The sequence below is a fragment of the Schistocerca serialis genome, chromosome 5 (genome assembly GCF_023864345.2).
Source record: "Schistocerca serialis cubense isolate TAMUIC-IGC-003099 chromosome 5, iqSchSeri2.2, whole genome shotgun sequence".
NCBI lineage: Eukaryota > Metazoa > Arthropoda > Insecta > Orthoptera > Acrididae > Schistocerca > Schistocerca serialis.
Window position 1 is genome coordinate 45,368,350 of NC_064642.1, and position 15,833 is coordinate 45,384,182.

The window sequence follows — 15,833 nt, forward strand, 5'->3', positions numbered from 1 at the left end:
ATAGTGTCTCCTTAACCACTGTTCAGCAAACATTGTTCCACTTCCGTAGCAGGCACCTGATTCGTGCACCCATGCTGACTGCTTTTCATCAGTGATGAAGGCTCTAATTTGCACCCCAATACGGCAATTGGACATACATTGAGTGGTGACAGGTGGCGATGGCAGATGGCCATTAAAAGCGAACAACCTCGTATAATAGACGGAAGGGTCCAGGCTGGAGGAGGGAGCGTTGTAATCTGAAGAATGGTTTTGTGGAGTTCTCTAGGTGACCTCATAATTCTGAACGGCAAAATGGATCAACAGAACTAAGCAGGTATCTTTTGGGACCATGTCCATTGCTATATCTACATCTACATGGATACTCTGCAAATCACATTTAAGTGCTTGGCAGAGGGTTCATTGAACCACCTTCACAATTCTCTATTATTCCAATCTCGTATAGTGTGCGGAAAGAACGAACACCTGTATCTTTCCGTACGAGCTCTGCTTTCCCTTACTTTACTGTGGTGATCGTTTCTCCCTATGTATGCTGGTATCAACAAAATATTTTCACATTCGAAAGAGGAAGTTGGTGATCGGAATTTCGTGAGAAGATTCTGTCACAACGAAAAACGCCTTTCTTTTAATGATGTCCAGCCCAAATCTTGTATCATTTCTCTAACACTCTCTCCTACATTTTGCGATAATACAAAACGTGCTGCTCTTCGATGAACTTTTTCGATGTACTCCATCACTCCCATCTGGTAAGGATCCCACACCGCGCAGCAGTATTCTAAAAAGAGGACGGACAAGCATAGTGTAGGCAGTCACCATAGTAGATCTGTTACATTTTCGAAGTGTCCTGCCAATAAAACGTAATCTTTTATTAGCCTTCCCCACAACATTTTCTGTGTTTTCCTTCAAATTTAAGTCGTTCATAATTGTAATACCTAGGTATTTGGTTGAATTTGCAGCTTTTAGGTTAGACTGATTTATCGTGTAACCGAAGTTTAACGAATTCCTTTTAGCACTCATGTGGATGATCTCACACTTTTCTTTGTATAGGGTCAACTGCCAATTTTCGCACCATTCAGATATCTTTTCTAAATCTTTTTGCAATTTGTTTTGATCTTCTGATGACTTTGTTAGTCGATAAATGGCAGCGTTATCTGCAAACAACCTAAGATGGCTGCTCAGATTGTCTTCCAAATCGATTATATAGATAAGGAACAGCAAAGGGCCTATAATACTACGTTGGGGAACGCCAGAAATTACTTCTGTTGTACTCGATGACTATTGTCAATTACTACGTACTGTGACCTCTCTGACAGGATATCGCAAATCCAGTCACATAATTGAGATGATATTCCATAAGCACGCAATTTCATTACAAGCCGCTTGTGTGGTACAGTGTCAAAAGCCTTGAAAAACCAGAAATACGGAATCGATCCGAAATCCCTTGCCAATAGCACTCAACACTTCATGTGGATAAAGAACTACTTGTGCTTCATAGGAATGATGTTTTCTACACCGATGTTGACTGTGTGTCAGTAGATAGTTTTCTTTGAGGTAATTCATAATGTTTGAACACGATATATGTTCCAAGATCCTGTTTAATATCGACGTTAACGATATGGGCCTGTAATTTAATAGATTACTCCTACCACCTTTCCTGAATTTTGGTGTGACCTATGCAACTTTCCAGTCTTTGGTTACGGATCATTCGTCGAGCGAACGGTTGTATATGGTTGTTAAATATGGAGCTAGTGCATCAGCATACTCCGAAAGGAGCCTAATTGGTATACAGTCTGGACCAGAAGACTTGCTTTTATTAAGTGATTTAAGTTGCTCCACTACTCCGAGGATATTTGCTTCAACGTTACTCATGTTGGCAGCTGTTCTCGATTTGAATTCTGGAATATTTACTTCGCCTTCTTTTGTGAAGGCATTTCGGAAGGCTGTGTTTAGTAACTGTGCTTTGGAAGTATTGCCTTCGGTAGTATCTCCATTGCTATCACGCAGAGAATGCATTGATTTTTTTCTTGCCGCTAACATATAAGCATCTCGCATTGAAGTCCGTGCTAAACTTCGAACTTCTGTAAAAGATCGCCAATCTTGGGGATTTTGCGTTTGTTTAAATTTGGCATGTTTGTTTCGTTGTTTCTGCAACAGTGTTCTAACCCATTTTGTGTGCCAAGGAGGATCAGCTCCGTCGTTTGTTAATTTACTTGGTAAATATCTCTCAACTGCTGCCGATACTATTTCTTTGAATTCAAGCCACGTCTGGTCTACACTTACATTATTAATTTGGAATGAGTGGAGATTGTCTCTCAGGAAGGCGTTAAGTGAATTTGTATCTGCTTTGTTGAATAGGTATATTTTTCGCTTATTTTTGGAGCATTTTGGGATTACAGTATTAAATTTCGCTACTACAACCCTGTGTTCACTAATCACTGTATCGGTTTTGATGCTCGTTATTAACTCAAGATTATTTGTTGCCAAGAGGTCAAGTGTGTTTTCACGACCTTTTACTATTCGCGTGGGCTCATGAACTAAATGCTCGAAATAATTTTCAGAGAATGCGTTTAACACAATTTCGGATGATATTTTACGCGTACCTCCGGAATTGATCATGTATTTTCGCCAACATATCGACGGTAAATTAAAGTCACCACCAACTGTTATGGTATGAGTCTGGTACGTGTTTGAAATCAAACTCAAGTTTTCTTTGAACCTTTCAAAAAATGGTTCAAATGGCTCTGAGCACTATGGGATTTAACTTCTGAGGTCATCAGTCCCCTAGAACTTAGAACTACTTAAACCTAACTAACCTAAGGACATCACACACATCCATGCCCGAGCCAGGATTCGAACCTGCGACCGTAGCGGTCTCGCGTTTCCAGACTGTAGTGCCCAGAACCGCTCGGTCACCCCGCCCGGCTTGAACCTTTCAGCAACTGTATCATCTGAATTGGAAGGTCGGTAAAAGGATCCTATTATTATTTTATTCCGGTTGCCAACAATGACCTCTGCCCATAGTACCTCATTTTCGCGACAAGTTAGACTACTTCTGACAGCAATAAACACGCCACCGCCAACCGTGTTTAGCCTATCCTTTCGGAACACCGTTAGGTTTCCGCAAAAATTTTGGATAAGCTTATCTCCGGCTGTAACCAGCGTTCAGTGCCTATAACGATTTCAACATCAGTGCTTTCTATTAGCGCTTGGAACTCTGATACTTCCTCAACACAGCTTCGACAATTTACAACTGTTATACCAATGGTTCCTGTATCTACGTTCTTCCTATGTTCGGCCGTCACCCTTTGTGACTGAAGCGCTTCTTGTGTATTCTTGAGACCCTTTAACCTAAATTTCGCCCAGTCCACGTCACACAACCCCTGCTACCCATGTATCTGCCTCCCACGTACAGTGAACACCTGACCTATTCAGCGGAACCCGAAACCCAACTACCCTCTGGCGCAAGTCGAGGAATCTGCAGCCTACATGGTCGCAGAACCGTCTGAGCCTCTGATTCAGACCCTCCACTCGGCTCTGTACCAGAGGTCCGCAATCAGTCCTGTCGACTATGCTGCAGATGGTCAGCTCTGCTTTCATGTTCCAAGCAAGTCTGTTAGCCACTCAGAACCAGAGATAATCTCTTCTGATCCGAAGTGACACACATCATTAGTACCGATGTGAGCAACCACCTGCAGTTGGCTGCACCCTGTGCTCGTCATGGCATCTGGGAGGACCCTTTTCACATCTGGAATGACTTCACCCGGTATGCACAAAGAGTGGACATTGGTTTTCTTTCCCTTCTTGTCAGCCAAGTCCCTAAGGGTTCCTGTAAGGCGCCTAACGTTGAGCTTCCAGCTACCAATAATCCCACCCTCTGTGATTGTCCAGATCTTGCAGGCTGAGTGGTTTTCTCTGAAACAGGAGAGGCCACAGCATCTGGCTCAGCGACAGTGTCAGCCACAGACAGCACCAGGAACCTGTTTGTCAGACAAACCGGGGAGGCCTTACGTGCGGCTGGCTGGGAAGTCTTTTGCCACCTGCTTCACCCTGGGGTGACCTCCCACTCGACCACAGGTGAGGGGTCAACCTCAGTGGAAGCCGTAACTGGGTTGGCCACCGGTGAGGACTGATCAGAGGACTCAGACGTGCTGGATATCCGTTGGATCCCCATGGCCGGCCCACAACAGTGGTGCCCATCCACAGCAGCCTCAAGCTGTGTAACTGAAGCCATCACAGCCTGAAGCCGAGAGCGAAGTGTTACCAACTCGGCTCGCATCTGCACACAACAATCGCAGTCCCTGTCCATACTAAAGACCTTGGAAAACTAAACTATGCAGATAAATGGACTATCAGCACATGCTGCCCAACTCTACTGTAGACCCTGACAAAAGAGCAGGAACTGTGTCTAATAATATGCAGATATTCAAAAACCTAATTACCGAAGCACCCAGGTGAAACTACATACAGTTTGTTTTTCCTCGGCGTGATGGCATTTACCACCAGGACAGTGTGATGTGTCATAGCTTCGGGTAAAAGTGCATGGCTGGAAGAGCACCAAGATGAGTTTAACATACTGCCTAGCCACCAGACTCTCCAGATTTAAACCCAGTTCAGAATCTGTGGGACCACCTCGATCAACCTGTTCATGCCATGGAAACCTAGCTTAGGTGGCCATGGTACTGAGGTTGGCATGTCTCTACATCCATGCTAGTATCTTCCAGAACCTCATTGATTCTCTTCCTGCAGGTCTTGCAGTGGGCTGCACTGCAGAAGGTGATTATGCAGGCTTGTGACAGGTGGCCACATTAATATGAGTGGACAGTGTATTTTAGACCTTACAGCTTCAAACAGGCCTGATCCTATCAGTGGTGTCAGGGATTAGTGATCATGGTGTGATAGCAATAGTGGTTACTAAAGTTAATGACTCTGTCAAGAAGGCAAGGGGAGTATTTATGCTGGGAAAAACAATTATTGTGAACCTATAGCACGGCACAAAGTCCAAATGGATTGGAAGAAAGTGCAGGTAAGTCCTGCATATAAGAAGGACAAAAAAACGAATTCATAAAATTACAGACCAATACCGTTACCGTTAGTTTGCTGCAGAATTCTTGAGCATATTATAAGTTCGAATGAAATAAATTTCCTTAAGACAGAAATGCTCCTGCCCACAACTTAACATAGATTTAGAAAGCATCATTTGTGTGAAATTCAGCTTCTTTTGTCACATCATATCCTGTGAACCTTGAATGAAGGGCAAAAGGCAGATTCCATATTTCTAGATTTTTGGAGAGGTGCCCCACTGCAGACTGGATGAAGGTCCAGGTATACAGATTAAGTTTCCAGATGTGTGAGTGGCTTGAATAACTTTCAAATCATCGAACACAGTACATTGCCCATGATGTAAAGCTATATGAAATGGAATGGACATGTAAGGGCAATAGTAGGAAAGGTGCAGACCAACATCAGTTTAATGGCAGAATTTTAGGAAAGTGAATCTCACTTATAAAGGAGGCTCTGTATAGAACATTAGTATGACCCATTCTTGAGTACAGCTCAAGCGTTCGGGATGCCCACCAGGTCGGATTGAAGATAGACATCAAAGCAGTTCAGTGCTGCTACATTTGTTACCAGTAGGTTCCATGAACACATGAGTGTTACGGAAATGCTTCATGAACTCCAATGGAACCACTGGAGGGAAGACAATGTTCTTTTCATGAAGCACTATTGAAAAAATTTAGGAACAGAAAGGAAATGACTTGTAATGGTACAATATAACCACTGCCATGTACCATACCCGTGGCCCAGGTAATATGTATGTAGATGTAGAGAAGTGCTTTACAGTTTTCACTCGTGGAAAGGTACATCTCCCTGTTGGTAATAAACAAGGTAACAGTATCCCAGTGATTGAAGTGGTGACACTACTATTCCACAGTCAAATGTTTTTTTTTTATGTATATGAGATTGGTACAAAAGTTTGTAGTGGTGGTGTTCCTGTTGCTATGGGTTTATGTTTCGATTGAAATTTTTTATTTGTAGTTCACTGCTGCTGTTTGAGTTTACATATTATTTTATCATTTGGAGGTAGCAAGTGTAGCAGTGAACAATAGAAAATGGAGAAATCGGATAATTTCCAACATATTCTTCTGTTTGAGTTCAGTAGAGGGGTGACAGCAGCGGAGCAATTCAGAAACATTTGTGCCATGTATAGGAATAATTACATTGGGCAGAGCACGGCGAGAAAATGGTTGTCTCATTTTAAGGAGCATAATTTTGATGTTAGTGACTCTGCACATTCAGGAAGATCTTCACGGTTTGATGAAAATTGTTTAAACACGTTAATCCGCGATGATCCACGTCAGTATACTCGAGAACTGGCAGATATGATGAACTATGATCATTCCACCATTGTGCAACATTTGCATACAATGGGGATGTTTCAAAAATTGGGTGAATAGGTATGGCATCCTCTAAGCCAAAATAAAAACAAAATCTGTGGGTGGCCATAGGTGCATCTCTGTTTGCTTATCATCAACTGGCTCATGAGCAACACCGAGTTTTCGTATCCTGTTGATGAGAAATGGTGTCGTCATGCTACCATAGTGAACAGACAAGAATGGTTTACCCCAAGCAAAGCAGCAACTCCCCGTACTCCATCCACAAAACATAAAGTTATGCAACCGGTGGAACAGTGGCAGTGTGGTGTATTGCTTCTCCGAGATGTAACGATCGATACTGACATTTATTGTCAACAATAGAGATGTTCCGCAGACACAATCTAACAACAACGACCATGAAGACTGTGTGAAGTTATGTCCATATTCTGCTCGACTGATTAAAAACACTATACAGGATTGGATTGGGAAGTCATTCCTCACCCACCTTATTCACCTGATCCTGCACCCTCAAATTTTCATCTTTTCCACTCTCTATCAAATGGTACTGGAATACTCTGTTTCAAATTCTGAAGGTGGAGGTGTAAAATACAGGCAGCGAAAGGTATCTGCGATTTGCACAGAAGCCAGATGGCAGTTATAAGAGTCGAGGGACACAAAAGGGAAGAAGTGATTGAGATAGGAATAAGACAGGATTGTAGCCTATCCCTGGTGTTATTCAATCTGTATATTGAGCAAGCAGTAAAGGAAACAAAAGAAAAATTTGGATTAGGAATTAAAATTCATGGGGATGACATTGTAGTTCTGTCAGGGGCAGCAAAAGACCTGGAAGAACAATTGAACGGAATGGACCTTACCTGGAAAAGAGGATCTAAAATGAACACCAACAAAAGCAAAACGGGAGTAATGGAATGTAGTCGAATTAAATCAGGTAATGCTGAGGGAACTAGATCAGGAAATGAGACATTTAACGTAGTAGATGAAACTTGGTATTTGGGAAGCATAATAACTGATGATGGACAAAGTACAGAGGATATAAAATATAGATTGGCTATGGCAAGGAAAGCATTTCTGAAGAAGAGAAATTTGTTAAGATCGAGTATAGGTTTAAGTGTCAGGAAGTCCTTTCTGAAAGTATTTGTGTGGAGAGTAGCCATGTATGGAAGTGAAAAATGGACGATAAATAGTTTAGAAAAGACGAGAATAGAAGCTTTCAAAATGTGGTCCTACAGAAGGATGCTGAAGATTAGATGGGTAGGTCAAATATCTAATGAGGAGGTACTGAATGGAATTGGGGAGAAGGGGAATTTGTGGCACAACTTGACTAGAAGGAGGGTCGGTTGGTAGGACATATTCTAAGGCATCAAAGGATCACAAATTTAGTATTGGAGGGAAGTGTGGAGGATAAAAATAGTAGAGGGAGACCAAGAGATGAATACACTGAGCAGATTCAGAATGATGTAGGCTACAGTAGTTACACAGAGATGAAGAGGCTTGCACAAGATAGAGTAGCATGGAGAGCGGCATCAAACCAATCTTTGGACTGAAGACAGCAACAGAAACATCAAATTACCTTCAACGAACTTCGTTTCCAGATGAAAATACACTTCAAACGTGGCTCGAAGAGTTCTTTACCCCAAAACTACGTTGATTCTACAGTCATGGACTCTAAAAGCTATCGCAGCATTGGCAGATCATTGTAAATAGTGAAGGAAGATACAGTATTGCTGACTAAAGACTCTGTTACACATATGGAAAAATGCTACAAACTTACATATTAACTGAATATATCAAGCTGACTCTGTGTGTCTTACATGCTGGACCTATGTCAAGAAGTGACATCTTTTCTTTAATTATATAATACACTCAACTGTCTCCTAAAACAAGGCAGTAGCAATTTTGAAATCACTAAAATACTGCTAGTTCTTTTGATAGATGTAATCTGTAAATATGAAAGCTTTATGTAGGAATACAGCTAGTATGTTGTGCTGTTTATGCATTTTAACCGTTTCAACTTACCTCAATGTGTCCGAGCATTCATAAATTTCTTTATTTGCTGAGTTTTCTGAGATGTCTTCCATTTTCTTCATTGCACAGAGATCGTGAATGAATCTCTGAAAATTGAGATGTTTGTAACTTAGCATTTACAGTTACATATTCATTTTATTTATTTCTTATTTATTTATCCGCAGTAAGAAGGTGCAGACATGATTTTGGTGTAAAAGCTCATTGTGAGATTGTTTCGTAAATACATTTTAAAATCATTTAACAATGAAATTCTGTTGGTGTTAGCGCTCACAGTATCTCTGCCACCAGTTTATCTCACAGAAATAGGTTATTAACCTTATCTGTTGTCTAAAAAAAGAGACAAAGCAGAAATTAAATCGGAAAAAGACATGCAGAAAAGCAGACATTAATTCCACTCTATAAGAACTCCCTTTGCTCAGTACGTGTACATTCATGCAGTTTACGAGAAACATTTAGTGACCCCATGCAGATAGTCTTACCTTTCCATTCTCTGGTGGATCGCCATTGCCGAATGTTGAAGTGACAATGAGTATTAACGTCTCTTGCTCAATATTGTTCATGTCGTAGTCATCCATGCAGCATACCTATCAATAGGCGACAAACCAACTAGTCACAACTATAGAGGTGCACCGAAGAACAATGTGTATGACAGATTTTTAGATGTATACCGGTAGAGCATGAAAAGATAAATATAAAAGCCACATACTTAGTTATTGTACAGTAGTTAAGCATGACTATTCTGTATGGGTTGTGCTCCTTATGATAACAATCAAGACTGGATACTCTATGTAAATATAAAAATTGTTGACAAAAGGCATGTTAATAATACAGTTACATGCTACATGATTATAAATGGCTTTTGTGGATCTCCCTCCCAATGAAGAGTATCACCTCATAAATGGAAACTAATGTCACTTCCACATGTTAGGAAAACATTTGTACATAATAAACGTCTGCAATAATTAATCTGGTGTTTATTTGGAGACATTTTTATAGTATTTCAACCCATGTTCATTGTCACCATGTGATAGTGTTTCAGCCAATAACATAGAAATAATTTCATCATGCTGTTATGTGTCTTGTATGGTGGAAAACCTCAAATATACAGCTTTTAGAAGATTTTGAGCTAAACACCCTACCTGCCTCCCCACCCCCCTCTCCCCCAAAATGAACGATGGACCTTGCCAAGGTGGGTTAGCAAGAGTGTCTCAACAGTACAAATAGCAGAGGTAACTGTGGAGAGGCCAGACAAAACTTATAGGTCCTGAAAAAAGGCAGTCCGCATATTTGACTGGTGGTGGAATGTTATACCCCTTCAACAAGAAGGGAAATAGAGTTTAAAAAGGGAGATGGATAGGGTGAAATCAGACATGATGAGAATTAATGAAGTGCAGTACCAGGAAGACAAGGGCATCTGGTTGAATGAGCACAGAGTTACCAATTCAAAATAAATAGGGCAGTGCAACAGTAGAAATAACGATGAATAAGAAAATAGGAATGTAGGTAAGCTACTATGAACAACATAGTGCACACATTATCACAGTGAAGATAGGCATGAAGCCAATAACCACCATAGTAGTACAAACTTATGTGCCAAATAGCCCCACAGATGATGGGAATTGAAACAACGTATTACGAGATAAAAAACTTAGTCAGATAATTAATTCAAATGAAAATTTAAATGTGAAGGGGGACAGGAATTGAGTAGTTGGAAAAGGAAGAAGAGATAAAATAGTAGTAGAATATGGACCGGAGCAAAGGAATAACAGAGGAAGCCACCTTGTAGTATTTTGCATAGAGCATAATTTAATCATCGCTAATGCTTGGTTTAGGTTCATGTAAGACGATAGTCCTCCCCCCATGAACCATGGACCTTGCCGTTAGTGGGGAGGCTTGCGTGCCTCAGCAATACAGATGACCATACTGAAGGTGCAACCACAACAAAGGGGTATCTGTTGAGAGGCCAGACAAACGTGTGGTTCCTGAAGAGGGGCAGCAGCCTTTTCAGTAGTCGCAGGGGCAACAGTCTGGATGATTGACTGATCTGGCCTTGTAACAGTAACCAAAACAGCCTTGCTGTGCTGGTACTGCAAACGGCTGAAAGCAAAGGGAAACTACAGCTGTCATTTTTCCCGAGGGCATGCAGCTGTACTGTATGGTTAAATGATGATGGCATCATCTTGAGTAAAATAGTCCGGAGGTAAAATAGTACCCCATTCGGATCTCTGGGTGGGGACTACTCAAGAGGACATCGTTGTCAGGAGAAAGAAAACTGACGTTCTACGGATTGGAGCATGGAATGTCAGATCCCTTAATCGGGCAGGTAGGTTAGAAAATTTGAAAAGGGAAATGGATAGGTTAAAGTTAGATATAGTGGGAATTACTGAAGTTTGGTGGCAGGAGGAACAACACTTTTGGTCAGGTGAATACAGGGATATAATTACAAAATCAAATAGGGGTAATGCAGGAGTAGGTATAATCATGAATAAAAAAAAAGGAGTGCGGGTAAGCTACTACAAACAACATAGTGAACGCATTATTGTGGCCAAGATAGACATGAAGCCCATGCCTACTACAGTAGTACAAGTTTATGTGCCAACTAGCTCTGCAGATGATGAAGAAATTGATGAAATGTATGATGAGATAAAAGAAATTATTCAGGTAGTGAAGGGAGACGAAAATTTATTAGTCATGGGTGACTGGAATTCGAGAGTAGGAAAAGGGAGAGAAGGAAACATTGTAGGTGAATATGGATTGGGGGTAAGAAATGAAAGAGGAAGCTGTCTGGTAGAATTTTGCGCAGAGCATAACTTAATCATTGCTAATACTGGGTTTAAGAATAATGGAAGAAGGTTGTACACGTGAGAGAGTCCTGGACATACTGGAAAGTTTCAGATGGATTATATAATGGTAAGACAGAGATTTAAGAACCAGGTTTTAAATTGTAAGACATTTCCAGGGGCAGATGTGGACTCTGACCACAATCTATTGGTTATGAACTGTAGATTAAAACTGAATAAACTGCAAAAAGGTGGGAATTTAGGGAGATGGGACCAGGATAAACTGACTAAACCAGAGGTTGAACAGAGTTTCAGGCAGAGCATTAGGGAACAGTTGATAGGAATGGGGGAAAGAAAAACAATAGAAGAAGAATGGGTAGCTCTGAGGGATGAAGTAGTGAAGGCAGCAGAGGTTCAAGTAGGTAAAAAGAAGAGGGCTAGTAGAAATCCTTGGGTAACAGAAGAAATATTGAATTTAATTGATGAAAGGAGAAAATATAAAAATGCTGAAAATGAAGCAGGCGAAAAGGAATACAAGCGTCACAAAAATGAGGTCGACAGAAAGTGCAAAATGGCTAAGCAGGGATGGCTAGAGGACAAATGTAAAGATGTAGAGGCTTATCTCACTAGAGGCAAGATAGATACTGCCTACAGGAAAATAAAAGAGGCCTTTGGAGAAAAGAGAACCACTTGTATGAATATCAAGAGCTCATATGTAAACCCAGTTCTAAGCAAAGAAGAGAAAGCAGAAAGGTGGAAGGAGTATATAGGGGGTCTATACAAGGGCAATATACTTGAGGACAATGTTATGGAAATGGAAGAGGATGTAGATGAAGATGAAATGGGAGATACGATACTGCACGAAGAGTTTGACAGAGCACTGAAAGACCTGAGTCGAAACAAGGCCCCGGAACTGGACAACATTCCATTAGAACTACTGACAGCCTTGGAGAACCAGTGCTAACAAAACTCTACCATCTGGTAAACAAGATGTATGAGACAGGCGAAATACCCTCAGACTTCAAGAAGAATATAATACTTCCAATCCCAAAGAAAGCATGTGTTGGCAGATATGAAAATTACCGAACTATCAGTTAAATAAGTCACAGCTGCAAAATACTAACGCGAATTCTTTACAGACGAATGGAAAAACTGGCAGAAGCCGACCTCAGGGAAGATCAGTTTGGATTCCATAGAAATGTTGGTACATGTGAGACAATAACTGACCTTGCGACTTACCTTAGAAGAAAGATTAAGAAAAGGCAAACCTACGTTTCTAGCATTTGTAGACTTAGAGAAAGCTTTTGACAATGTTGACTGAAATACTCTCTTTCGAATTCTAACGGCGGCAGGGGTAAAATACAGGGAGCGAAAGGCTATTTACAATTTGTACAGTAACCAGATGGCAGTTATAAGAGTCAAGGGGCATGAAAGGGAAACAGTGGTTGGGAAGGGAGTTAGACAGGGTTGTAGCCTCTCCCTGATGCTATTCAATCTGTTTATTGAGCAAGCAGTAAAGGAAACAAATGAAAAGTTCGGAGTACGTATTAAAATCCATGGAGAAGAAATAAAACTTTGAGGTTCGCCGATGACATTGTAATTCTGTCAGAGACAGCAAAGGACTTGGAAGAGCAGTAGAACGGAATGGACAGTGTCTTGAAAAGGGGATATAAGATGAACATCAACAAAAGCAAAACGGGGATAATGGAATGAAGTCGGGTGATGCTGAGGGAATTAGATTGGGAAGTGAGACAGTTATAGTAGTAAATGAGTTTTGCTATTTGGGGAGCAAAATAACTGATGATGGTCGAAGTAGAGAGGATATAAAATGTAGACTGGCAATGGCAAGGAAAGCGTTTCTGAAGAAGAGAAATTTATTAACATCGAGTTTAGATTTAAGTGTCAGGAAGTCGTTTCTGAAAGTATTTGTATGGAGTGTAGCCATGTATGGAAGGGAAACATGGACAATAAATAGTTTGGACAAGCAGATAATAGAAGCTTTCGAAATGTGGTGCTACAGAAGAATGCTGAAGATTAGATGGGTAGATCACATAACTAGTGAGGAGGTATTGAATAGAATTAGGGAGAAGAGAAGTTTGTGGCACAACTTGACAAGTAGAAGGGACCAGTTGGTAGGACATGTTATGAGACATCAAGGGATCACAAATTTAGCAATGGAGGGCAGCGTGGAGGGTAAAATATCGTAGAGGGAGACCAAGAGATGAATACACTAAGCAGATTCAGAAGGATGTAAGTCGCAGTAAGTACTGGGAGATGATGAACTTGCACAGGATAGAGTAGCATGGAGAGCTGCATCAAACCAGTCTCAGGACTGAAGATCACAACAACAACAACAAGATAGTATGCGTGGAGGAGACCTGGAGACACTGGAAGGTTTCACAGTGATTGTATAAGGCATAGATTTTGAAATTAGGTTTTCAACTGTAATACATTTCAAGGGACAGATGTGGACTCTGACCACAATTTGTTGATTATGCACTGTAATGTAAAACTTAAGAAATAGCAGAAGGGTTCTAAATTAAGGTTATGGGGCCTGGATAAATTGAAAGAACCAATAATTATTCAGAGTTTGAGAGGGAGCATTAAGCAATTTTTTACTGAGGCAGTGGAAGGGAATGCAGTAGAAGACGAATGAATAGCTTTGAGACATTAAATGGTAGGGCAGCAGATGATCAAACAGATACAGAGTCGAGACTTAGTAGAAATCCTTGAATGGCACAAGGAACATTGACGAGAGAAGAAAATATAAAAATAAAGCGGGAAAAAACTGATACAGATGTCAAAAAATGAGACTGACAGAAAGTGCTAAATGGCTAGAGGACAAATGCAAGTCTGTAGAAGCATGCATATCTAGGGAAAATACAGATTCTGAATCTCACAAAATTAAAAAGACCTTGGGACAAAAAGAAGAACTATATGAATATCAAGTGTTCTGATGCCAAAGCACGTATGGCGGAAAGAGTGGGTCGATAAGGGGAACAAAGCTTAAGACATTATTGTAGAAAGAGAAAAGGAAGTAGATGAAATGAGACGAGAGATATGGTAATTCGAGAAGAATTTGACAGAGCACTGAAAGATCTAGGTAGTAGCAACATTCCCTCAGAAAAGCTGAGAACCTTGGAGGTGCAGAAGATGAAGGCAGCCAGTAGAAAATGCACACACACAACAGGCGTCGGATAGAGAGCCAGGATGGGCTGCTGTAGATGCAATGGTGTCAGTGCTTCTCATTCACATGGCTGTGCAGAAATCTTGAGCACATTCTAACTTGCATCGCAATGCGGTATCAGACAAAGGCACCTTGGGTGGCATAATTGTGCAGAACGAGCCAGCATTCAGCCCCGAGAAGTCAGTGGTGTTGACCAAGATCAGACCCAAAACTACTGACCGGCGAGAGGTGACTGGCTCTGGTGAACGCCAGTGGCTCGGGGCTGGGGAGACCATAGTTCAACCTTCAGCCAATGTAGGTGGCTGTCGGTCTCATTGATATCGTGGAAGGACATTGGGGGCCTCAAGGCAGAAGCCGGCATTTTCGTGGTAATTGAGTCTATGTTCCACCAATTCTCCGATAATCTATGTGACCGGATGGCCAGTACTTATAGTCTCAAAATGAGAGTTTCAGATGCCAAAGTCGCATACTAAAGGGTTCTTCGTTATGGTAGAATCGGGCCTGTGACCAGCAAGCGGGCGTTACACTCGTTGAATTCGGAAGTTACCAGGGATCATATACAGCAAGCAAAAGGTTATGTGCAGCGTGTACAGAAACGAGCCTGCAGTTACAGGAGTAGAAGGTCGTGAAAGGAAAGCAGAAGTTAAGAAGAAATTGAGGCAGGGTTGTACCTTATTCCCGAATTTATTTAGTCAATACACTGGGCAAGCAGTAAAGGGAAGGAAACAAAAATTTGGAGAAGGAATTAAAGATCAGGGAGAAGAAATAAAAACTCTGAGGTTTGCTGATGACATTGTAATTCTGAGACAGAAAAGGACTTGGAAGAGTAGTTGAACGAAGTAGATAGCGTCTCGAAAAGAGGTTACAAGATAGGCATCAGTAAAAGAAAATGAAATGCAATGGAGTGTAGTCAAAGTAAATCAGGCAATGCTGTGGGATTTAGGTCAGGAAAAGAGACTAAAAGTAATAGATGTGTTTTGGTATTAGCTCAGCAAAGTAACTGATGATGGCGTAAGTAGAGAGGATGTAAAAATGAGACTGTCTATGCGAAAGAAAACATTTCTGAAAAGTAAGAATTTTTTAACTTCTAGTATGAATACTCTTGTACAGAAGTGAAACCTGGACGAAATAGAAAATTTTAAAATGTGATGGTATAGAATAACACTGAAGATTTGACGAGGAGATCTCATAACTAATGAGGAGATACTGAATCTGAATGGGGAGAGAGAAATTCATGGCACAACTTGACTGAGGGAGGGGATTAGTTAATAGTACCTGTTCTGAGGCATTAAGGACTTCTCAGTTTGGTATTAGAGGGCAGAAAGTGTGAGACGTAAATACAGTAGAGAGAAACTAAGGGAGGAATACAGTAAACACGTGAAAAGGCTATAGGTTGCAGTAGTTATTTTGAGACGAAAAGGCTTGCACAGGATAGACCAGTTTGCAGAG

General features: G+C 41.0%; 1 protein-coding gene across 1 annotated transcript in view; it reads right to left on the minus strand.

The window, feature by feature from the left end:
* The window catches only part of LOC126481736 (nitric oxide synthase, salivary gland-like), a gene marked incomplete at its 5' end in the record, with an annotated part of 158,570 nt that overhangs the window by 117,063 nt on the left and 25,674 nt on the right, over positions 1-15,833 (minus strand). The window contains 2 exons of the mRNA XM_050105690.1: positions 8,409-8,503; positions 8,897-9,001. Coding sequence (XP_049961647.1) covers positions 8,409-8,503; positions 8,897-9,001 — 200 coding nt within the window. The remainder of the gene's footprint in view (positions 1-8,408; positions 8,504-8,896; positions 9,002-15,833) is intronic.